We start from the raw sequence: 22,248 nt of genomic DNA on the forward strand, positions 1-22,248 counted from the left end.
CTCGTGGGGGCATCGGGGTGGGGGCCCCAAGAGGCGGCTGGATGAAGCCGGGGGGGTCCCAGGAGGGGCTGGAGCGGGGCCAGGGCGGGGGACAGCTCCCGCCGGCTGGCAGCTAGATGGCAGCCGATGGCCGGGAAAGGCTCCCCGCCCGCTCGGGGACGGGGACACGCCGCCAGGCCCCGCTGGACCGCGGCCACCGTCGCCGGGCCACCGACCGCGGCCACTTGGAAAGTGTCGTGGCAACAGCCGTGGCCCCACGGGTGTGACCTGTGGGCACCCAGGGCCAGGGCGGGCTCATACTGGTGCGACTGGGGGCACTCGGGCGGCGCTCCGAGACAACCGCTTGCTGCCACATCCCCCTCGAATCCCCAGAAGCTCCTCGCCCCCAGGCAGGCCCGTGTCCCCCAGCTGTCCTGAGCCGCTGTCACCAGCGGCGGGCAGGGGTTTGCCCACAGGAACGCCCGGCTTGGGGCCCCGATGTACCCCGCAAGTGACACTTGGCCTCCCGGAAGAGTGGCAGCCCTGGGAACGTGTGCTGGGTGACAGCCCCTGGTGACAGGGCTCCTCCGTCCCCCGGGACTCTCTGAAGTCCCCTGGCGTGCACAGTCCTGGCGGGGCAGGACGGGGCTGGGGGCGCGGCGGGGTCCTCGCCAGCCCCCGCGCCGCTCCCCAGAGGTTGATTTTCTCCCAGCTCCTGCCGGCCGGGATCAAAGCACAGAAAGCTGTCCCTGCCGGCAGGCAGAGCTGGGCTCTCCCCCTCCTCCTCCCCGGCCCCCCTTAATGAGACAAACGAACTGGGAGCGGGCTGCAAGTGTTAATTAGAAGCTTCCACGCTCTGAGAAGACAAAGGCGAGATCAGCCGCTGCCAGGCAGGGAAGTAGTGCAGAAGGAGCCGGTGACCCCGGTCCCTGTGGGACAGCAGCACACCCGCAGCTGGGTCCTCCCTCCCCGTCCTGCTCCCACCACGCTTGGTCACCTCTGGGGGTGGCTACGAGGAGCTGGGGCAGGCAAGCAGATGTGCCCGTGGCCAGATGTGCCCTGGCACGGCAGGAAAGGGGGTCGCAGGGGTGTCGGGGGACAGGTGTGGTCCCCAGGCAGGGATGCGGGGAGCTCTCTGCTGTGCAGGCGGCTGGAGCCAGGAGCCCCCAGCGTCACACGGAGACAGGGATGGTGGCCATGGGGTTTTAGCAGAAACACTTTTCGCCCCGCAAAGCAGCAGCAGCCGGTGCTTGCCGGCACTCTGGGACACGGAGCGAGCGCCCCAGAGCCCCCCGGGCACAGCAGAGGGGGCAGAAGGCACCCACGGGGTCCCGGGGATGATGGGAGATGGGGGAAGCCCCGACAGAGCCCACCCCCACGAGCAAGGGCCTTTTCCAGGCCCGCTCAGACGGGAGCTGCTTCCCCATCCCAGCTCCCTGGGCGAGGGGGAGGCGAGAAGAAACAGCCGCACGTCTCCCCTCTCCCCTCTGGTTGGAAACGAAAAAGGTTTATTAAAAATACATGTTATTTCTTAGTATGATACGACAGGGGACGTAACTGGGACGGTGAACAGGAGGGGGCTGGGGGTGACTGCAGGGGTACAAGAAGGGCTGCAGGAATTGTTGTGTGGCTGCAGGAAGGGTGGGACAGGGCTACGAGAGAAAGGAAGAAGTTTGGCACCTGGGTTGGGACACTGCCGGGGATCCTGGGTGCAGGAGCCATCAGCATAAGAGCTTCATTGGCTGGGGGGTGGGAGCAGGGGGGGCACTGCCCAGGGCCACGAGCTCTTTGGTGGTCCTTCTGCTGCCCTTCCAGGAGAGAGGGCCCGCAGGATGCTCTGAGGATGGAAAGAGGAGGGAAGTGCATTAGGCAGCTGCTGGGTAAAAGCAGCAAACCCAGGTCCCGTCCCCCCCGGCCCCGACAGAGATCCAGGTGCTGCCAGCCCCCTCCTCCTTTCTGCCCCTCCCCAAGCACCCACCAGCCTTCCCCGAGGCTCTGGCTACAGCCAGGAAGCAGCAAACCCCAAAGAGCATCTTCCACCAGCAGCAAACCTCCCAGTTCGAGGTATTTTCCTCACCTGACCCGGAAGGGGGCTGGTCCAGCGCCCGCTTGGTGCCTGCCCTGCCGCAGGGAACGCTCTTGCAGCCCGTGGTGCTGCGGGCAGAGGGTTTCCCCAGGCGCCTGCCCGGGAGCGGAGGGGCGCGGGAGGGCTGCGCAGATCTCGGGGTGCTGCAGCTCTGGAGCCCACCCAGGGTGGGGGGAGCAGCGCTGTGGAGAGAAAGGGGCCGTTTTAAACCCGCGAGGCTCAGGGCGGAGCCCCCCCGCGTCCCCACGTGTCACAGGTGAGGTGGGGCCGACGCAGGCAGGGACGGGGGCTCGAGCCCCAGGCAGCTGCCAGCCCTTGCTGCCTGCGCGGGGCGCTCTGGGGCACGGGGGGCCGGCGGCTGCCTCACCTCTCCACTCGCCTCCGCTTCTGCGCAGGGGCTTTGGAGACCACGGAGGGCCTGGGGATGGAGGAACCCTTCACGGCAGACACCGGGGCACAGGCTCTGCGGCCAAGGAGAAGGGAGTTAGTGCCCGCTCTCGTGAGGCTGCGAGGCAGCCAGGCCAACACCATCCGCCCGCAGGGAACAGGAGTCACAGGAAACCTGCCCGGTTTTGTAGGGGAAAACCGTTCCAAGAGGGGTAAATCCTCAGGAGAGCGGCACAGGAGGCGTCAGCCGCCTGGCTACTGCTGCTCCCTGAGGTGCTCGGGCTGTTCCCCTGGACCTCAGTGTCCCCAGTTCCCTCGGTAGGAACCATTTCCTAGAGCTGCAGGAGGAGACGGGGAGACCTCGGGGTGTCCTGCGTTACCAAGGCCATGCCCATCTCTGCCTTTGGATGCTCTCACAGATTCACAGAGCTTTGGAAAATCCAGAGCCCCTTTGAAGCACCGGCAATAAAAAAACCCCAAACTACCAACTAAACAATAAAACGCAAAACCCCAGAGTGTGCAGTCCCAACCCTCGCTCCAACCTCTCTGGGAGCAGAGGTGAGGCCCCACCTGCTTCCCAGCCAGCACGCGGGGCTCCAGAAGGGCCCCAAAGGGAGAAATAGATTTCCTTGGAATGTTTTTTATATCTTTGACAGCGATTCACACACGAGCTCGGACCGCTGGCTGCCTGTCTGCAGGCTGAGTGTTTTCTGCCCAGTCTCCCCCCTTAGCAGAGCTGCAGCGATCCACGGAGGATTCACCCAGACAGCAAGATCGTGGAGGGGGGAGCCCCAAAACCACAGTTAACCCCCCCAGGCCAGCACTTACTGGGGCACGACGGGGCCGTCCTGCTTGTTTAGGTGGCTCTGGACGCTCTCCCAGATGGAGAATTCTGGCAGGCTGGAGGCAGCTGCCTCGGCCACGCTGGGTGAACCACTGCTGTTGGAGACCTCAAAAGTCTCGTTCAGGTTGTGAACGGGCACAGCAGGCAGCGTGCGGCGGTTTTGGGCAGCCGATGACACCGGGGACATGTGACTTGTTGTAGTCCCCCTCTTCTTAATCGGGCCAGGAGCCACCGACGTGGGGCTGCAGGGGGCAGCGAGGTCCTGCAAGCGCTGCACGGTGCCACTCATCCCGGGGGTGCTGGGCACGGCGACAGACACCTGGGCTGAAGGAGCAGAGAAGAAACAGAGTCACCTCCTTGTCTGCAGTTCCCAGGCACCCGCAAAGCCCGGGGCATCCCCCTCACAGCCCCCCGTCACAGCTCGGCGGAGGTCAGCCCAGCGAGCCCTACAGCAGCCGTTTGCCAGCGGGTGTTTCCATCCAACCACCTTAAACCGAGAGGAAAAGAGCCAGCACAACTAATCCTAAAGGCATCAGGCTGGGCCCAAAGCAAGTGCCCTGCGGCAACGCCCGGTCTGTGCCCGGAACACAGGGTCTGCAGCGCCCACGGCTTCGCTATGGGCATCGTGCATCGGCCCTGAGGATGAGGAGGGAGAGCTCAGCCCTGGTCAGATGCAGGCTGCCGGCTGGGAGGCTACAGCCAGGCTGGCTGGGACAAATGTTCCATGGAGGAGTAAACAAGAGGAGGACAAATGAGGATCAGAACTGCTGTTTTGGTCTCCAGGAGCAGAAATATCCCTCACGTTTATGCTGACTCGCACACACATGCTGAGCTCCCCGGAGACAAGGGCTGCTCCTGGCTCCGGCCGTGCCCCGGGCTCCCGGCGGTGCTGGCCAGCCCCAGTCGCTCTACAAAGCGAGGCTGCAGCCGCTCTGGGCAGAACCCGCTGGGTGCCACGTCAGGAGGAGTCAGGAGAAACTCATCTCCCTGCCCTGTGCCCACAGCTGGGAGCTGCCCCCCCGCCACCGGCTCCTCCAGCGCACACCGAGACAAAAGAGAGGGGGCAGCACCGACGGCCCCAGCTTCTCACCCTCACAGCCCTGCTGCATCCTCTGGGCAGGGCTGGCCCCGCCGATCTCTGCGGCTCCCTTTGCAGACGTGGCTTGCTCCCCGCTTACACCAGCCTCCTGACTGACCAGGCGCTCCAGGTCCTCAAATTCGGAGACCATGGCAGGAGTGAGGAGGGCGGCAGCCTTCAGGAGGGCGTATTGCTTTCGGGCAACGTTCAGGACGGCAGCCAGGAGCCTGGGACAGAGAGAGACAGACCCAAGAACCAGTTAGCAGGCGAGCGTGAGCCAGCGTCACCAGTAACGGAGGCCCAGCAGCACCAGCATCACCTCTGAGACACCTCCTTGGGCGGGGCAGAGCCTGTTAGCAGAGTTTTGGGGCAAGAGAGGCAAACTGAAGTCGAGAGATACCCAAGTTGTAAATCTCTTCCTGGACAACCCGAGCTGTGAGTTGTGTGTTTACCTGTTAGTTACAGGGACAAAACGGCACCTGCAGGCTCTGCCGGGCTTCAGACACTTGTCAGCTCCGGCAGAGGCAGACAGATCCAGGCACACGTCAAGGCCAGCCTCCCTCAAGAGGCCTTTCCAAAGAGGTTCATTCTGCCAAGATGCCTGGGGCAGAGACATCAGCAGATGGTGCCACGGGAGCCCTGCCAGGGCAGGGCCCGGGGGAGCAGCGGCAAGAGGAAAGACTTCGCAGAGGTAATTTCAGGACTAACAACGCGCACTTAAGGCTCACACGGTGGCTGTGCCTGGAAACCTTCACTGCTGCATTTCCAGGAGAGACTATCCCATGGGATTAGATCTCCAGGAGCCAAATCCCTTATTTTACAGGGCCGGCTGTCATCTGCAGACAAAGACCTGGTCCCACGTCCTTCTGGACAGCCCTTAGGATGGCTACAGGATGCAACAGGAGGGTGGGCAGCCCATCCTCCGCAGGCAAACATGAGGAAGCAACATGTGGGAACGACACGAGGACACTCACGTCTCTGCCCGGCTGCCAGACAACCCCTGCAGAAGGCACCTTGGTGTCTTCCCTTCCAGCTGGACGTCTGCCTGGTGGGCTGCTCTGGGGCTGCTGGGAGGCCTTTCCTCTGGAGCCTGGAGCAATCACCCAAAAGCGCAGCATTAGCCCATCTCCGAGCTGAGTTTGTTCCCCAAATTCCCCGTTAGCTGGGAAGTTAAGGGGTTTTGCCAGCAGTCCACAGCCCCCCACACGCTGAGCCAGGAGCCCGTGGACCGGGTGAGTTCCTGCCCTCTCCCAGCGTGCCCAGGGTACCCCACGAGGGTATGTGAGCCCCCCACCAGGCCCCACTCATCACAGCACCCCTTCTCTCACCTCCTCCTCCAGCTCCATTGGCATCCCAACAGACTGTCCAGCTCCCAGCTCCTGCTGCTCTCCATCACTCCTCTGAGCCACGCTGGTCTGTGGGACAGCTTCCTCCAACCTGCAGAAGGCAGAGAAGCAGCCACTGAGCCAGAGAAGATCCTCTGGGGAAGCTGTCACTTTGCCCAAGAAGTTTTGGGATGGATCAAGGAGAAGAGGATTAGGCCTTTGCAGCCCAGCTTTGTGCACTGTGCTCTGCCACGCTCATAACTGCCCCCGAGCCCAGTCGAGGTGACGTGCACACCAGTAAAGAAGCTCCTCTGCTTTCTAATGGACACCTGGGCTCTGACCAGCACTAAAACCCCACAGGCTCGGGGCACACCAGGAGGTCCCACCAAGCTCTGTCCCTGCTCCCCACCAGCCTCACCTGGGCAGCCCCTCTGGGAAGCCGGAGGGAGCCAGCGGCGCCAGAGCCTGGTTCTGTGACTCCCGGGCAGCGTCCTCATAGACCCGGAGCTTCGCCCGCAGATCTGCCACCTGCGAGGAAGGATCAGCTCTTGCTCAGATGGTTTCACGAGCCCAGGAGCTCAGAGCTCCACGTCCCCAGCAAACCACAGCTAAAGCGAGAGCCCTCCCCTCCCCGCCAGCATCTCACCTCCGCTCTCAGCCGCTCGCAGGTGACGGCGTATTTACTAACGTGGCCGTCAGAGCTGGTCACGTTGCTCTTCAGCTGCAGAGACAGGGCCAAGGCAGAGGTTAAAGCAGCACTGGGGCTGCACGTACCTCTCTCCCACTGCTGGAGCTGCTCAGCCTCCTCCAGGCTCCCCAGGGAGCCCCAGGGTGGCTGCAGTGGACAGGAGCTGCGCTCAGGGACCTGCTGCCGCAGTCACAAGCCTTTCTGGGTGCTGGGCTGAGGAGCTTTACACGAAGACAGGGCACACACTGTCTGCAGCTTCATCCGCTGCTGTCTGCCCAGAGCGGCACCCCCAGGGCTGGAAAACTCAAGCTGGATAAGGGAGGCACCCACTAACCTCCCCCACCACAAACCAGGCTCCTTCCCAGCCATCCCCAGCCGCTCCCAAACACAGAGCAGATCACCGCCGCAACGCCAGATCCTCACCGACACCTTGATCTCCTTGGCCCGGCCGGCGTACTTGAGGGTGTTGTAGGTGTCCTCGTAGGCCAGGACGGAGGGACTCACGGCGGCGATCATGATGGTGCGGCAGTGGCCGCCGATGGAGTCCTTCAGCAGGCGTGTGAGCTTGCTGTCCCGGTACGGGATGTGGCTTTTCCTGCTCTGTACCAAGAGATCAAGGCTCTGCTCAGCTCCAAATCTGTGCCGCAAGGGCGCGGCCACCCTCATCCCACGGCACCTCTCGGAGCCCAGCCCAGGCTGCCACCCTCACCGCGCGGGCAGAACCATCCCCGGAGGACACCGCGCTCACCCGCCCACCCCGGCGGGGCCACGCGAGGAGCAGCGTTACCTTTGCCTCAGCCAAGGCGTTGATGACGTTGATGAGGGCCAGCAGCGAGCGGTTGATGTTGGCGCCCTCCCGGAGCCGCTCTCCCTTGGTGTTGGCGACCGAAGCTCGCTCCGAGCCTGCCAGGTCGATCAGGCTCATCTTGGCCACTCGCAGGTCGCCAGCGAGGCCGCCAGTGCAGTCCTGCTGCTTCACGTAGATCTGCGAGGACAGAGGTGGGTGAGGCTGCAGCTCCACCAGGCTCGTGGGGCTGCTGGTTGGAGCCAGCATCACCGGTTTCAATGTTTGTGAAACGATGGCGGAGCGGATCACGCAGGCGTGAGATCGAGCGGCAGGAAAGGAGGGGCCCGGCATGCTGAGAAGACAAGCAAAAACTCGGCGATGACTTGAGCAGCAAAGCCACGGAAGGGATCTCGCAAGACGGGACAGAGCTGCGGAAAATAATCAGCGTCTCCTGCACTTGGTGAGCGAGTGGGGTACAGCTGGTCGCGTCCCCAAAGGGCAACACCCCAACCCAAAGCCCTGGCATCATCCAGGATGTGCTCATGCACGGTGGCAGCCCCAGCCCTGACTCCGACTGTGGGTTTTTCCAGAAATCTCAGATGCCAGTGGGGGCTGCAAGCCCCCAGACACAGCCTCGCAGTGCCCCAGGGAGGCATCCAAGCAGGGCTGGCGGTGCCCAGCCCAGTTCCCAGCTGGTGCAGGCGAGGAGGGACACAGCCACTGAGAGTCACCCACAGCACTGCTCCGTAACTTCCCCTTCAGCATCTCTCAAGATCTCCCAGGAGGAGCAAACACTTCCCCCACCGCCCTGGAACCCCCTCAGCCCCCCAGGAGCGGCTCCTGCATGGCCTGGAGGTGCCACAGAGATAGATGCTGGAGGCTGGTAACCGATCCTGCATCCTCACCAGACTGTGGTTTGCCTGCCGGGCAGGGCAGAGTTCCAGCACAGCTCATGGATTCACGGCAGGCGGGAATCCAGCACCCAGTGACAAGCCCGGCTGGGAAAGCATCCAGACACCTGGACTTCCCCCTGCAAGCAGCAACGGGCAAGGCACCAGGTTCAGAATGAAATTGCAGTCAGAGCCCTCTGTCTCCCCACGCAGCCGTGACGGCCCTGCTAATTCGGGGAAGGGCCTGGCTGGAATTGAAATCAACTGGCAGGTTTGTGTAGGAGAGCACCGAGAAACCGGGGAGCAAATTCACAGAGCCCCGGGGGAGCGGAATTCCCGGCTCAGAGCCGGGGGAGACACGACGGAGCACACTGCCTGCCTGCGGCACCTGGGGGGAGGCACAAGCAGGAGCCAGCGATACGCGGCCCCTTTGCTCTGAGGAAGGTTTTAGGTGCAGCTCCCACACGCTGAGTTGACAAGAGACAAAAGCACAAAGGGAAATTTCAGCCCTTGGGACCCCTAACACCAAGCTGGGAGTCTGGGGCTGTCTGGGAGACGTGGCCACCAGCGTGACCAGTGTGTGCTGTCCTGCTGCAGCGCTGGCTACTGGCCTGCCCAGACCCACACCTCTCTTCTCAGGGCCAGGACCCACCGATTTTTCCTGTGGCACAGCAGGAGCAGGGGCAGGAACCCCGGGTCCTGGCACAGGCTGGCTCCCTCGCCCCCTTCTCAGCACAAATCCCGAGCGACACTGCAACCCCCAGCCCTCACCTGGAAGATGGCGTGCGAGCGGGAGGAGGTGCTGTTGGCGTCGGTGGGATGCTGCGTCCGGTTCCTGTTGCCGTTGGCCAACATCTCCAGCAGCTGCTCTGCCGACGCGGGCTGGGAGAGAACGGGCAGAGGGCGGGCGTCAGCGCAGCCCGTACGCAAGCACCGAGACAACCCAGCACCCAGCAGCCACGGCGGCGTAGGCTGAGGCATCCTGCAGCTCCGCGGGGCTCCTCTCAGCTCAGGGTGGCGTTTGCTGTCCGCCAGGAGCCGCGCAGATGGCACCCCCGCGCCCTCACACCCCCCACGGCCCCGGGACACGCATCCGCTGTCAGAACTGGTGCAGGCGCAGCGGTGCCCAGACCTTGTGCCCATTTCTCTACCCACCTGGTGGAAGGAGAGACCCTGAACCACGACTCCTTTCTCAGGATCCTCCCTGATGGCCAGAGGGCCCTTGGGCTCCAGCAGGTCATGAATCTGTTCGTTGTACACCTGGAGCAGGGAACGCCACGGAAGGCTGAGGTTTGGTTACCCAACGGGGAGCAGGGAGAGGAACTTTGTGCCCCAGTGTCACGCACAACCTGGTGTCCCCCCGATGCCACCTCTGGGGCCTCGTTACACCAAGAGCAGCTGAGGGGGCTCTCAATGCAGAGGAGAGCTTGGGAGGGCTTCACTGGCAAGTCACCACGCCACCACTCCTCCAAAGCCAGGAAGCCCTCGTTGCTCGGGGACCACGGCAAGGAGCAGAAAATGCCCCAGGCTCCAGGTGGGAGAAACCAGCAGCACCAGTTCTCCAAACTGGGTGGGTGAGCCTGCTTCCAGCCAAGCTCTAAGGCTGCCCTGGGGACACCGGGCACAGCTGTCAGTGCAGCGGGTACCCTGAGTGTGGCACTGCAGGGTCTGGATCAACCCCAGGTCCTAGTCACGGTGACCCGGAGGCAGGAGGGGACCCGGCTCGGACGCGGCGTACCTCCTGGTAGGAGACGAGCACCTCACAGCTCTTCTCCTCTTGCCTGGCCTCGATCCTCTTGTACAGCTCCACCATGGTGAGGTACATGATGCCAGGGCTTTCCTCCGAGCCCAGCATGGTGTAGGTTTTCCCTGCTCCTGTCGCACCGTAGGCAAACACTGGGAAGAGAAAGGGTGGAGGGTTGCAACGATCGTTAATTAACAGGAGCGGCGGAAAGTGCACTCCTTGCCGGAGAGGAGAGCTTCCCGCAGCAACCCCTGCGGCGGGGGCTGCTCACAGCCTTTGCAGAGACAAGCCAAAGCCAATTCCCCTCCACGTTTGCCACTCGACCCCTCAGTGCAGTTTTTTTTCTCACTGCAGCCTCTCTCATTTAGCAGAGACAGAACGAGTCCCCAAACCATCACGTGCTTGGATGCTCCAGTCACCCCTGAACCTGCTTTTTAACAAGCCGAGCAGCCCCATTCCCCCACCTCTCCCCAGAAGGCGTTTCTTCTTCCAGACCTGGTAATTCATCTCACCCCCCCACCCCCCCTTTCAACACTCTTTGAAGCGTCACCATCAGAGCAGGACACACTAACCCAGAGAGCCTCAGCCCGTCCCCCCAATAGCAGCACTCGGGGCTTGGCAACTCTCGTTTGAGGATCCTGGAGTTATTTTATGCAGATAGAGACACGAGACGTGCCTGCCAGGTGGGCACAGTGACAGAGGCAGCCTTCAGCAGCTCGCAGAGCATGCCGGAGAGCCAGGAATAGCATCCTCCGGTCCCAGTGCCCGGCCCGGCACATGATTAGACAGGAGAGCAGCCTCTCCCGCACGGTGCTGCCTCACACAAGTGATGTGCTCGTTAAGCCGCTCGTCTGCTGACAGCCTGCCAACAGCACGGGGGGCTGCGGCGGCAGGCGAGGAGCTTTCAGACCCAGCAAGGAGCTTTCAGACCTGGCTTTACAGAGCTGCCAGCCTGCGGCATGCTCACAAGGGGCACGGCAAACCCCAAAGCACCCCAAGATGTGTCTGCTTCACCCCAGATCCCGCTCCCAAACCCAGCATCCTCCCAAAGCTCTGCCCCTCACCGCGATTCGGGCTGCGAAGGGATGGCAAAAGCAAGGGGCTCTTTGCGCCACAGATCCACCTGATTTCTCGCCATCCTTCCCACCCTAGCAGAGCGGAGAGCATGTCATCCTTGTCCCTCAGAATGCCTGGAAAGCACCTGCCCAGCCTCATTTCTGCCCCAACGCCCACCTCCATCCCCTCCAGCACCGCTGTGGCCCCCAGCATCACAGAACCACAGCACACCCAGGCTGTGAGGAACCTGGAGAGATCATCTGGTCTGAGCTTTTGTGGGAAGGGGAGCCCAGATGAGATCATCGTGCACCCTGTCCAATGGCATCTTGAACACCCCCAGCCCTTGGGACTCCACTATGCCCCTGGGGAGGCTGTGCCAGTGAATGTCCTCACTGTAAAAAATGTCTTCTACTGAGATGAAACCTCTCCTGGTTCAACATGTCCCTGCTGCCCCTTGTCTTCAACTTGTGACCAGAGAGCCCCCATCCTCTCCAAAGCTGCCCTTTAAGTCCTCAAAAACTGATGAGGTTCGCCCCGGACTCTTCTCCTCTCCAGGGAGAAGAGACCCATCTCCTTCAGTCTCCCCTCTCTGTCCAGCCCTTGGCTCATCTCTGGAGCCCTCCTTTGGAAATCCTCAACTCTACCTGCATCCAGTCTACCTACATCTCTGTCTGAGCTAGAAATGTCCCTGCAGATGCAGCCCCAGACCCAACTTGGGAGACTTTGCACTCCTCTGTCTTCATCCTCCCACTGTTCCTGCTTTTCCAGCCCAGCCAGGTCCCTCCTCACCATTTCCTCCCCACAAATCCTTTTCCCCCTGGAGCCCTGCATCCAGTTCTGGGGTCCCCAGCACAGGACAGACATGGACCTGTGGGAGCGGGGCCAGAGGCCACGGGAACGGTCTGAGGGCTGGGACAGCGCTGCTGCGGGGAGAGGCTGAGAGCTGGGGGTGCTCAGCCTGGAGAGGAGGAGGCTCGGGGAGACCTTACTGAGGCCTCTCAATGTATAGAAAGAGGCTTGTAGGAAAGTCGGAGAAAGACTTTTTACCAGGGCCTGCAGTGACAGGACAAGGGGCAACGGCTTTTAAGTGACAGAGGGCAGGTTTAGACTGGACGTAAGGCAGGAATTCTTCCCTGTGAGGGGGGTGAGGCCCTGGCACAGGTTGCCCTGAGAAGCTGTGGCTGCCCCCCCCCGGCAGGGTTCAAGGCCAGGTTGGACGGGGCTTTGGGCAACCAGATTTAGTGACACATGTCCCTGCCCATCGCAGGAGGGTTGGACTGGATTATCTTTCAAGGTTCCTTCCAACCCAAACCATCCTGTGACTCCGGAAGTTGCTCTTATTCAGGTTTTGCTTCTCCTCATTGCTCCCCAGGGGGAGATTCGACATTTCCATGTCAGGATCGTCCCTGTCCCGATCACACTCACAGTCACACCAGCTTGGTGCCAGCACCAAGTTTCAGGCTGCATGTTTGCGTGTTGCTGTTGTGTACCCTCATATCCCCAGCTGCTTAGGGCTTCCACAATAAATGAACAGCTCCACTGAGTCCACCCTGCCTGGGAGCAGATGGGACAGGAGCTCCTGCAAGGATTTTAGAAGTTTTTCTTTGCAGAAGGGGCTGTTGGGCGTTGGAATGGGCTGCCCAGGGCAGGGGGGGAGTCCCTATCCCTAGAGGGGTTGAAGAGTCGGGCTGAGCCAGCACTGAGGGATCTGGTGGAGTCGGGAATGGTCAGTGTGAAGTTTGTGGTTGGACAGGAGGAGCTTCAAGATCTTTATTATCCTGGATTATTCTGGGTTTCTGATCAAAGGAGGACCCTCCGGGTCTTACCGGAGCAGTTGTAGCCATTGAGGACGCTGTCCAACAACGCGTGGGTGGTGTGCTGGAACACCTCCTCCTGCGTGGCCCCCTCCCCAAAAACTCGGTCAAAGACAAACTTCAGGTCCTTGCTGTGGTGCTTGGGCCCGTGAGTGGGCAGCACACTGCTGGGGGGGCCACTGTGCTCTTCAGGGTTGAAGACGAGGATGTGCTGGTCAACGACATGCAGGACGGGGCGTGCGGCCCGCTCTCGCTCACAGGAAGCGCGGGGCCGCACACGCACCACAACAGCCACAGAGCCCTCCTGGGGCGGGGGCCCCAGCATCATGGTGACAGGGGGGTGCTGCGATGGGGGCGCGGCACTGCCTGGAGAACAACGGCACCGGGCTCCAACGTCCCAAGGGCCTCACGCACTGTGGGGGGGGGTGGGGGGGAATGGGTCAGCTGAGGCTGAGGGGGTGGAGGGGAGCCCACAGCTGGGCAAGGCCTCGCACCCCCTCCCTGTCCTGATCCCCGCTGGTGCCCCCAGAGCTGCCGTTAACACCCGCCCACGGCCCGACCCCTTCAGCCCCGTCCCCCCCGGCCTACACCCCCCTCTGGTCCCTGCAGCCCCTCTCACGGCCCCACACCCCCTTCAGGCCCCCACAACCCCCTCCCACAGCCCTGCCCGCCCCCTCCAGGGACGCCGTCCCACCCCCTCCCCTTCGGGCCTCTGTAGCCCGCCCCCCCCTCCACGCTGCCACCTTCGAGCCCCCCCAGCCTCCCTCGGGCCCCTCGTTCTGCCCACCCAAGGCCCTTCCTAAGGCCCCCGGCCCCCCACACCGCCTCCCCCGGCCCCGCAGGCACTCCCAGCCCTCCCCACCCCTCCGAGCCCCGGCCCGCCCACCCCAGGGCCCCAGACCCGCCCCCAGGGCCCCAGACCTGCCCCCAGGGCCCCAGACCCGCCCCCAGGGCCCCAGACCTGCCCCCCGCGCTCCCGCTCCTCGCCCCCCGCGCACCCAAAGCCTCAACGGACCCTCCCGCCGCTCCGCTGCCAACGGCCGCGCAGGCCCCGCCCTCGCTCCTCATTGGCCGCTCTTCACGCCCTCGCTCCTCATTGGCCGATCTTCCTGCCCTCGCTCCTCATTGGCCGCTCTTCCCGCCTCGCCCTCCCATTGGCTGTCCGCCCGGCGCGCTGCACCATGGGAGCGGTAGTCCCGCGGCCCCGACCTGGCCGCCATCTTTCCCCCCTCCCCGTCGCCGTCCCGGCCGTGGCGGCCCCCTGCGGCCGGGAGAACCGGCGGCCCGAGCGCTGTCCAGCGGAGAGAGCCCAGCCAAGGGCCCGGCAGGGCTGAGGGGCGCGGGGTCGCCGCCTGCTGCCTGCCACAGCGAGCCGCAGCGGCAGCCTTCTCCTCCCAGCTCCGAGCTGACAGCCCCGGCCCTGAGCAGCTCCCGCTGCCCGGCCGCTGCTGCTCCCGGGGAATTGGTGCTGAGAAACGAGCCCCGGTACCGCCGGGGGACACACACCCACCCGTGCACCCTGTCCCCAGGGCCACCCAGGGGGCCCCAGCGGCTCCTGTCCTCTGACCCCACCGCAGGGGCTCATCGAATTGGGCGGCGTCCTGCTGATACAAGGAAATGATCCCGTGCTTTGAAACTGATTTACTTATAACAGCTTAGAGCAACTTAAAATAATTTCTGAATATTGCTTAAGAATCCTGCTTGCCCTGACTGTTCTGTTGAAGCTTACCAAGGGCTACTGTGTGCATCTAAACAAAGCATTTTCTGTGGAAACTTACCAAGAACTACTATGTTTGGCAAAAATAGGAGCCATGTCCTTGGAAAGCAGATGGGTTCTGACAAGTTGAGTCTTTGTAGTGGGTAGACAGCCACGTATCGGCAGTAGAAACTGATCTACTGGTGCTTTTAGGTAAGATAGAGTTGGTAAACCAGCTGAAAACCACTCTTGTTGTTCAAGATATTGCCTGAGAGAATCTGCATATGCTCCAAGGAAAAGTACAAGGTGAGGAGGACTGTGAGCCTTCCTCCAACAGACCCCAGAGACACCCACCAGGAGGCAATGGGCAGAGAACATCAACTGCTGACACCAGCATCTAGAGCCAACCCAGCCTCACTCATGCACATGGATATTTGTATTGTGTAATCCAATGAATATGGATATCCACACTTGGTAAGTTTTTGGTAAAATGTGCTGTTGGGGTGCAAGCTTTGCAGAGAAATCCCCTTGCACCCCGGCCGGAGTAAACATACAAACATACCTGCTGTGTAACTCTACTCCAGTTGTAGAGTCTGTTTCTATGAATCGCTGCCTGCACCGAAGCAGCGGTGACAGGTGACCGTGTCAGAGGGTCCTCATGGCTCTGCAGGGCTGGACCACGTCCCCCCCCCCTGCAGTCTGGACGCATGTACCTGAGGGGACACCCCTCATGGGGCCACCTGGGCTCTGGGTCAGGGACATGGTGGCGGTGGCACCCCCACTGTCTGCACTGGAGGTGGCAGAGAAGACGCCAGCGCTTGGGGACAGGGGAGCCTCTCCCGGCACCCCCGGCCGGGCCAGTTCAGGAAGCCAAGCGGGGTCGACTGGGGGGGTGGCAGGTGGACCCTGTCCCTGGGCTGGGGGATGTTGGCTCTGCCCCACGCGGGGACACAGACAGCAGACGGGGAGAGGTCACAGCTCTGCTTTACCATGGGGTAGCCCTGGGGTCAGGCAGCAAGGCATCTCCCCCCTGCCCCAGCGCAGCCCCCCAGCACGGGGCTGGACAGGGGGGGCACCCGTATAGACATCTGCGCGTCCTGTACATATATACACGCCAGCAGGGACCCCCGGCTCCGGCACTGCCCTGAGCGTGGGGAGGCAGCGAGGAGTGGGGCACCACGGGGCCAAGCGGGGAGCACAGCCAGGGGATGGGGGCGCAGTGGGGCAGCGCAGAGGGGTCCCCCAGCCTCTTGCTGGTCCCCAGCCCCCTGCGGGCCCCCAGCCTTGAATTAGCAGCTGTGGGGTGAGCTAATGGGAAAGGGGGGGTTTGAGGCACCGCACATGGCCTGGATCGCTGTGGGGGGATGCCGTGGGGCTGGACAGTAGCAAAGGGGAGGCTCTAGGGCTGGGCGGCAGTGGGGGGACGCTGTGGGGCTGGGCGGTCTTTGGGGGATACCGTGGGGCTGGAGGTCTATGGGGCGATGCCGTGGGGCCGGGGGGCCGTGGGGCGACGCAGAAGGTGCTGTACTTGTTGTTGTTGCCGCCGTGGGCTTTGCCCCCGTCCAGCTTGATGAAGACCTCGTCCCCCGCGTCCAGGTGCAGGATGACGCTGTTGCTGGCGTAGTCGTAGTTCTGGTCGGCGTCCTGCGCGATGGCGCTGGCCCGCACCTGCGCAGGGGACACCCGCGTTACCCGGCTCAGGGCACGGCTCTGCCCCGGGTCCCACGGGACACCCGGGGTCCCGGCTCAGCCGCAGCCAGGGAGAGCGCCCGCCAGCTCCGGGGCAGCGTGGGGTGCCCTGACCCCCCCCACGGGTGACGCACCCCGGATGGAGGGGGCTGCCCCCAGCACCGCCCGGAGCCTCTCCCTGACCGGGCAGGCTCCGAGCTGGGGCCCTGGCGCTGGGTTTGGGGCCACAGGCCCAGGCTCGGGTGTGGCACCACGACTCAGAGGCGGGGCCCCAGCTCTGGGTCTGCACGGGGGGGACCCCGGCACGGACACGGAACCACGGCTCCGGACTGGGGTGCAGCACCACAGCTCAGGCACGGGATCCCGTCTCCCGATGGGGATGTGGGACCCAGCTCAGACATGGAGCCGCGGTTTCAGATTCAGCCACGGGCCCACAGCTCAGACACGGGACCCTGTCTCAAGTTTGGATGTGAGACCACAGCTCTGACACGGGACCCCGACCCTGGGTTCGGATGCAGCACCACGGCTGAGACACGGGACCCCATCTCCGGGTTTGGATGTGGGACCCCGGCTCGGACACGGGACCCTGACCTAGTGCAGCTGCGGGACCGTGGCTCTGAGCTGGGACCCCGACTCTGGACTCGGACACAGGACCGTGGCTCAGATGTGGGACCCCGGCTCGGACACAGGACTGCGTCTCCAAGCCCAGCCCGGCCCCAACCAACCTGATTCTCCTGCACATCTTCCCATGAGCTCCCTGTGGGCCATGAGCGTGTAGCGAGGCTGAGCTCAAATCCCCCCAAAACAAGCCTCGCTCTTCACCCTGATCCCAGCCTGCTGGGGGGCGGGATGCTCCCCCCGAGAAATATTTCCTCCGTGCCAGAGGACAAGGCCGGGAGGTGCCGGCAGAGCCGGAGGTGCCGTAACTGCCTGGCAAAGAAGTTCCGTGGCTGGAGCCTGCTGCCACTGCAGAATTATTTGGGTAATCAAATCTCCGCCGGCGCCTTGCCGGGAGATCGCGCAGCGCTGGGTGACAGCGACAAGCCGGCAGGTAAAATCCCAAATGAAATAAATGCAAAAGCGACTCGCTGGGGAGAAGATGCTCCTAATTACAACCGACAACAATGGGCTCTTAATTGGCTCACGCTGGGTGGGGAGGGTCCTCTCCTCATCTCCCCGAGCCGACAGGCAGCCTGCGATGGCGTGCTCAGACACTGTTAACTCTGGAACCTACCGATGTCCCAGCAGGTGGTCCCGTGCTCTCACCCACGCAGCCGTATCCCTCGTGCCATCACCAACACTATCACCCTGTTAATATTCGCCCTGTGTATAACCCGCCACCACGAGGGTCCCCATCCCTGGGGGAGGACACCCGGTGAATCTCAGGGGGTCACAGTGTCCCAATCTCCGGGGGGTGTTGCCTCACAGAGGGTCATGCTGAGGAAGAGGAGGGAGGAAGAAGCAGGGGGGAGGGAGAACGAGGGGAAGCTTTTTGGTGCCGGGCTCTGCTGCCATCGTGTCCCTCCCCCTGCAGCCAGAGCCGCCCAGTGCCATCCATCTTCCCTCGTTAAGGAGCTGCCTCGTCACCACGTGCCCGCCAGCCCTTCGCGCTAACCAGGGAAGACAAATGGCAGCGCCAGGCTGGCCTGAGCCGCTCCCGGCACCACGGTGGCAGAGGAAGTGGGGGCTGCCACCAAGTCCCCCCCTCGGATGGTCTCATCCCCCTCGTGCTGCTCTGTGCCTCAGTTTCTCTGTGCCACAGCCCGGCGCAGCCCCGGGGGGTGGGAACCATGGGGGGGACATGGCCCCCAGCCCCCGCAGCTGGCTCTGCTGCAGCCGCTGTCACTGACCCCGGTGACACTGCTGGGGGGTGTCACCAGCCCTGGGGTCACTGGGATGGTCCCCGACGTGGCCGGCTGCGCCCCAGGGCCCTGGGCTGGCAGGGGGACGGGGGGCAGCGGGGCTGAGCTGCTCGCGGTGACGCTCGGTGCCTCGGGGACACCATGTGCCCCACGTGCCACGGCCACCGTGGCCCAGGACCCCAATGTGTGGCTGTGGGCGCTCCCCAGCACCCCCAAGTGTAGTGGCGGGCGCCCCCCAGCACCCCCAGACATATGCCGGGTGCCCTCCCAGCACCCCCAGGCGCAGCAGTGGGTGCCCCCCTTCGGACCCCTCTGGGCATGGCGGTGGGTGCCCCCCAGCACCCTTGGGGGCAGTAGCAGGTGGCCCCCTGGGCCCCCAGGCACAACACTGGGTGCCCCCAGAATCCCCCCAAAGCAAGGGGGTCCCCCCTGGGGACTGTCCCCAGGCCCCCAACCACAGGGACCCCCCCGGGGCTGTGCCCCTCCCCAGGCCTTTGGCTACACGAGGCAGCCAGGGCCACAGTCACCCCCACCACGGGGACCCCAGAACTGCCCCGTTCCGACCCCGTCCGTCCGTCCGTCCAACCGTCCAGCACCCGCCCCCACCCCGCTGCCCCACTCGCCTGTCTATGGGCTACTACAAATAAGAATAATTAATGCTAATTAACCACCAGGAGCAGCTCCCTCCCAGCGCCGGGGCTCCCCTGGCTCTCATTAACTCCAGCCCCGATGCAGGGTGAGGGGCTGTGCCCAGAACCAGCAGCGCCCAGAGGAAAGTGGGGGGGTCAGACGGACACCCCCGAGTTATAATTCCCTAGGAGGAGGCTGGCATCGACCCCTGTCTACCAGGAAACACCCCGGCAACCCCCGACCCCCCAGCTTTGCCAGGGATGGAGCATTTTTGGTAACAAATCCCTAATTAACCCAATTTTCTCATTTTTGGGGGTATTTTGGGGGTACCTTTTTGAAACTCTCCCGCTGGAGCCAGCCCGCTGAAACGCTCCCCTGCCTCCCGAGCCGCTTCTTTATAAATATTGGAGCGGCGATACCTCGTTAGTAATTAACAACCAGTTAATTAAGCTGCATTGCGCGCCCGACCAAGTGCAGTTCCTCTTGTCGAGGCGATCCGTAGCTTCTGGAAATTCATCCAGGAGCGTCCGGGTGCATCAATCCCCCACCAGGCTGGGGGGGTCAGAGCTCAGTGGAGGGCAGGAGAAGGCAGGAAGGTTTGGGGGGGGTCCCCAAAAATACTTTTGTGGAGGAATAAGGGGTTGAGGTGTTTTTTTGGGGATGCTCAGTCCGGAGTTACACAGATGCTGCTTGGGAGAAAGAGCCAGGGGTGCCAAGCGTCGCCAGGACCCTCCAAAATTTGGGACTGGAGTGGGGGACACAAAAAAAAAAAAAAAAAATTAAACTGTTTGGATGGAGAAAAAAAGCTGAGCGGCTTCTGCCTCTGCTGCCCTCCCGGCTCAGGGGTTTTAAGAGCCGAGGGATGAAGTGCTGTGGCCGTGACAGGACTCCCAATTCCCGCCCCCCCCAGCTGTTTTTGGGGGTTGATAACGCAAGTTTGGGTTCATTTGGTGTCGTACATCCTCAGGATAAGGATGCACCACAGGGCTGGATGCCGGGAGAAGACGGGAAGTGGGAGCGGGGTGGGATGAATCCCGGTGAGGATGCCGGTTGTGGTGACACCCAAGGGAACTGAGCTCAGGTGACGTTTTGGGGGTCACGACCACGTCTTGGGCCTCAGGTCATGGCTGGGGGGGACACAGTGTGAGAAAGGGGCAGCGCTATGGACATCACCCGAAAACAGCGGGGATGGAGGGTCTCGGGATTGGGAGGATTTTCAGATGGACGGGGTCTGGGGGGGATGCCGGAGTGGGGCGGGGGACAGGGACGGAGCCAGCCTCGGGGTGTCCCCCCATGGTGTCCCCTCGCAGCCCGGACGGGATGAGGACATGTCTCCTCACCCAGCGGCAGCAGGACTGGCTCTGGGCCGGGGGGGCTGCACCCCACAATTGGGGCAGAAGCTGCCCCCTCCAGGGACTGTCCCCCGTGGAGGAGCCTTGTCCCCGCCGGGGAGGGCAGGACACCCTGGGGACACTGTGGGGACACCCCAAGGCACCCCAGAGGCATGACAGGGCACGTCTGTGGGGCCAAGGAAAGGACCAAGGGGACCCTTGGGGACATGGCAGGGCAGCCTGGCTGTGGTGGCAGCGTGTGCCCCCAGTGCTGGGAGAGGGACGGGGTACCCGGGGGAGCATCTCTGGGCATGGGAGCAGGATGGGGCACCCCGGGGGTGCACCCGGAGCCCAAAACTGCTACTGGAGGAAGGATGGGGCACCCCTGGGGTGCATCTTTGGGGCTGGGAGTTGGATGGGGCACCCCAGGAACACACTCAGGGCCCATCATCGCTACTGGGAAAAACACAGAGCCTCTTGGGGGCAAATCTCCAGGGCTGGCAGAAGGATGGGCCATGCCGTGGATGCATCTCTGGAGCTGGGAGCAGGACAGGGCACCCTGGGGATGCACCCAGCGCCCATCACTGCCACTGGAGAAGGATGTGGCATCCTGGGGTGCATCTCCATGGCCAGGAGAAGGATATGGCGCCCTGGGGATGCACCCAGAGCTCATCATTGCCACTGGGAGAGGGACAGAGCATCCTGGGGTACATCTCTGGGGCCGGGAAAAGGATGGGGCACACCAGTGGAAGCTCCCAGAGCCCATCCTTGTCACTGAGAGAAGGATGGAGCACCCCAGGGATGCATCTATGGGGCCAGGAGAAGGACAGGGCACGCCGCAGGTGCATCTCTGCAGCTGGGAGAAGGACGTGGCACCCCAGAGATGCACCCGGAGCCCATCACTGCCACTGGAGAAGGATGTGGCACCCTGGGGTGCATCCCTGGGGCTGGGAAAAGGACGGGGCTCCCCGGGGGAAGCACCCAGAGCTCATCATCAGCACTGGGAGAAGGATGTGGCATACTGAGGGTTCACCTCTGGGGCCAGGAGAAGGATGGAGCACCCAGGGGGTGCATCCCTGGGGCTGGGAAAAGGACGGGGCACCCTGAGGAAGCACCCAGCGCCCTTCTCTGGTGCTGGGGGGGCAGTGACATCTCCCGTCCCCGCGGGGGGGCTGGTAGCTGGGATGGCCAGCCCTTACCTGGCCGTTCTTGCAGAGGTCGGCCCACATGCTGGTGCCGTCGCCGCCGCGCATGAGGACGTGCTAGGTGAAGAAGCAGGTGCCGGGGATGGCGCAGGTGAACTTGCCGGAGGCAGCGTCGTAGCTGTTGCCCAGGTTGGTGACCACGTCGTCGAACTTGAGGACCTCGTAGCCCTCGTGGGGGTTCTTGAGGCCGGCGTAGAATGCGACGCGCGGCACCGTGCTGTAGGTTGCCGCACTCACGGCACCCGTAGCCCCTGGTCCCGGTAATCCCGGTGGTCCTGGTCGTCCCACTTCACCCCGTGCCCCCACCGGTCCCGGTGGTCCCGGTTCTCCCGGTGGTCCCGGCGGCCCCGGTTTCCCCGGTCGCCCCGGCTTGCCCTGGGGACCCTGCACCAGGGTGGAAGGCGGCGGGAGGGGTCCGCGTTCGGCCGGTTGCGGAGCGGGTGCGGCGGCGGGGCCGTAGGGCTCGCAGACCATCCGGCATGTCCCCAGCATCTCGTAGCGTCCGTCGGTACCGGCGGAGCTCACCAGCACCGGGATGAGCACCACCAGCACCAGCACCATCACCACCCCCGCCGCGGCCGCCAGTAAAGTTTTGCGGCCCAGGCTGAGCCGCCGCCCGGCCGGGGCGCGTTGTCGGCCGGGGGCGGGAATGGTGGCGGTGGGGGGGAGCAGGGCGGCGGCGGCGCGGGGGGGCTCGGGGGTGGCGGCGGCGGTGGCCGCTCCGCTGCGCTCCGCTGGCTCCGGTGCGCCCCGCGCCCGCCCAGGCCACGCCCACTGTCACCGGGCCACGCCCCCTCCCGCCCCGACCGCGCCCTCCGACACGCCCTGTCCCGCCCCGGACACGCCCACGCCCCGCGCGGGGACACGCCCCCTCTGCCGCGCCCCCCGCCCCCCCGCAGCCACTCGCGCCCGCACCCGCCCGTGACCCGGGGTCTCCGTGGGGCCCCGGTCCCCCCGCCCCCGGCTGCCCCCCTGAACCCCCCCACCGCTGGGGACCCCTCCGTGGCCCCGTCCCGTCCCCCCCCCCCGACCCGCGTGGGCCGTCCCCGCGCGGTCACCCCGAGCCACGCCCTGTCCCCACGGGCCCAAGCGGTGCCACCCCCGGCCCCGAGCAGCCGCCGGCCCCGCACCCACGGGGGCCGGAGCTCCGTCACCTC

At 63.9% G+C, this 22,248-nt stretch overlaps 2 protein-coding genes across 3 annotated transcripts; both read right to left on the reverse strand.

Moving 5' to 3' along the window:
* Positions 1–1,475: 1,475 nt before the first annotated feature.
* LOC141961934 (kinesin-like protein KIF18B) lies at positions 1,476–13,800 on the reverse strand. Of its 2 annotated transcripts, XM_074909320.1 has the most exons (16): positions 13,694–13,800; positions 12,691–13,091; positions 9,803–9,960; positions 9,220–9,324; positions 8,836–8,946; positions 7,175–7,372; positions 6,811–6,987; positions 6,346–6,420; positions 6,118–6,227; positions 5,703–5,811; positions 5,349–5,464; positions 4,387–4,601; positions 3,281–3,620; positions 2,433–2,528; positions 2,057–2,247; positions 1,476–1,816 (listed from the first exon to the last, which is right to left on the reverse strand). In XM_074909320.1, exons 2-16 carry the CDS (start codon positions 13,004–13,006, stop codon positions 1,701–1,703), a joined length of 2,433 nt encoding a protein of 810 aa, XP_074765421.1. In that variant the 5' UTR covers positions 13,007–13,091; positions 13,694–13,800; the 3' UTR covers positions 1,476–1,700. The 2 variants fall into 2 exon arrangements, with proteins under 2 accessions (XP_074765421.1, XP_074765422.1); XM_074909321.1 differs by lacking the exons at positions 12,691–13,091; positions 13,694–13,800 and adding an exon at positions 10,381–11,055.
* Positions 13,801–13,861: 61 nt separating this feature from the next.
* Positions 13,862–21,857, reverse strand: LOC141961935 (C1q-related factor-like). The gene is made up of 2 exons (XM_074909322.1): positions 21,086–21,857; positions 13,862–16,042 (listed from the first exon to the last, which is right to left on the reverse strand). The coding sequence occupies exon 1, from the start codon at positions 21,650–21,652 to the stop codon at positions 21,149–21,151; it is 504 nt and encodes a 167-aa protein (XP_074765423.1). The 5' UTR covers positions 21,653–21,857; the 3' UTR covers positions 13,862–16,042; positions 21,086–21,148.
* Positions 21,858–22,248: the final 391 nt, after the last annotated feature.

This window comes from Athene noctua, chromosome 6, assembly GCF_965140245.1.
Source record: "Athene noctua chromosome 6, bAthNoc1.hap1.1, whole genome shotgun sequence".
Lineage (NCBI taxonomy): Eukaryota > Metazoa > Chordata > Aves > Strigiformes > Strigidae > Athene > Athene noctua.

Bases quoted from the DNA above. Each gene is read 5' to 3' on its own strand.
- LOC141961935 (XM_074909322.1), bottom strand. From the start codon at position 21,652: ATGGTGCTGGTGCTGGTGGTGCTCATCCCGGTGCTGGTGAGCTCCGCC.
- LOC141961934 (XM_074909320.1), bottom strand. From the start codon at position 13,006: ATGATGCTGGGGCCCCCGCCCCAGGAGGGCTCTGTGGCTGTTGTGGTG. The intron at 4,602-5,348 runs GTGAGTGTCCTC...TCTCTGTCCCAG, and splicing joins TCTGGCAGCCGGGCAGAGAC to GCTCCTGGCTGCCGTCCTGA. The intron at 2,248-2,432 runs GTGAGGCAGCCG...TTCTCTCCACAG, and splicing joins AAGCGGAGGCGAGTGGAGAG to CGCTGCTCCCCCCACCCTGG.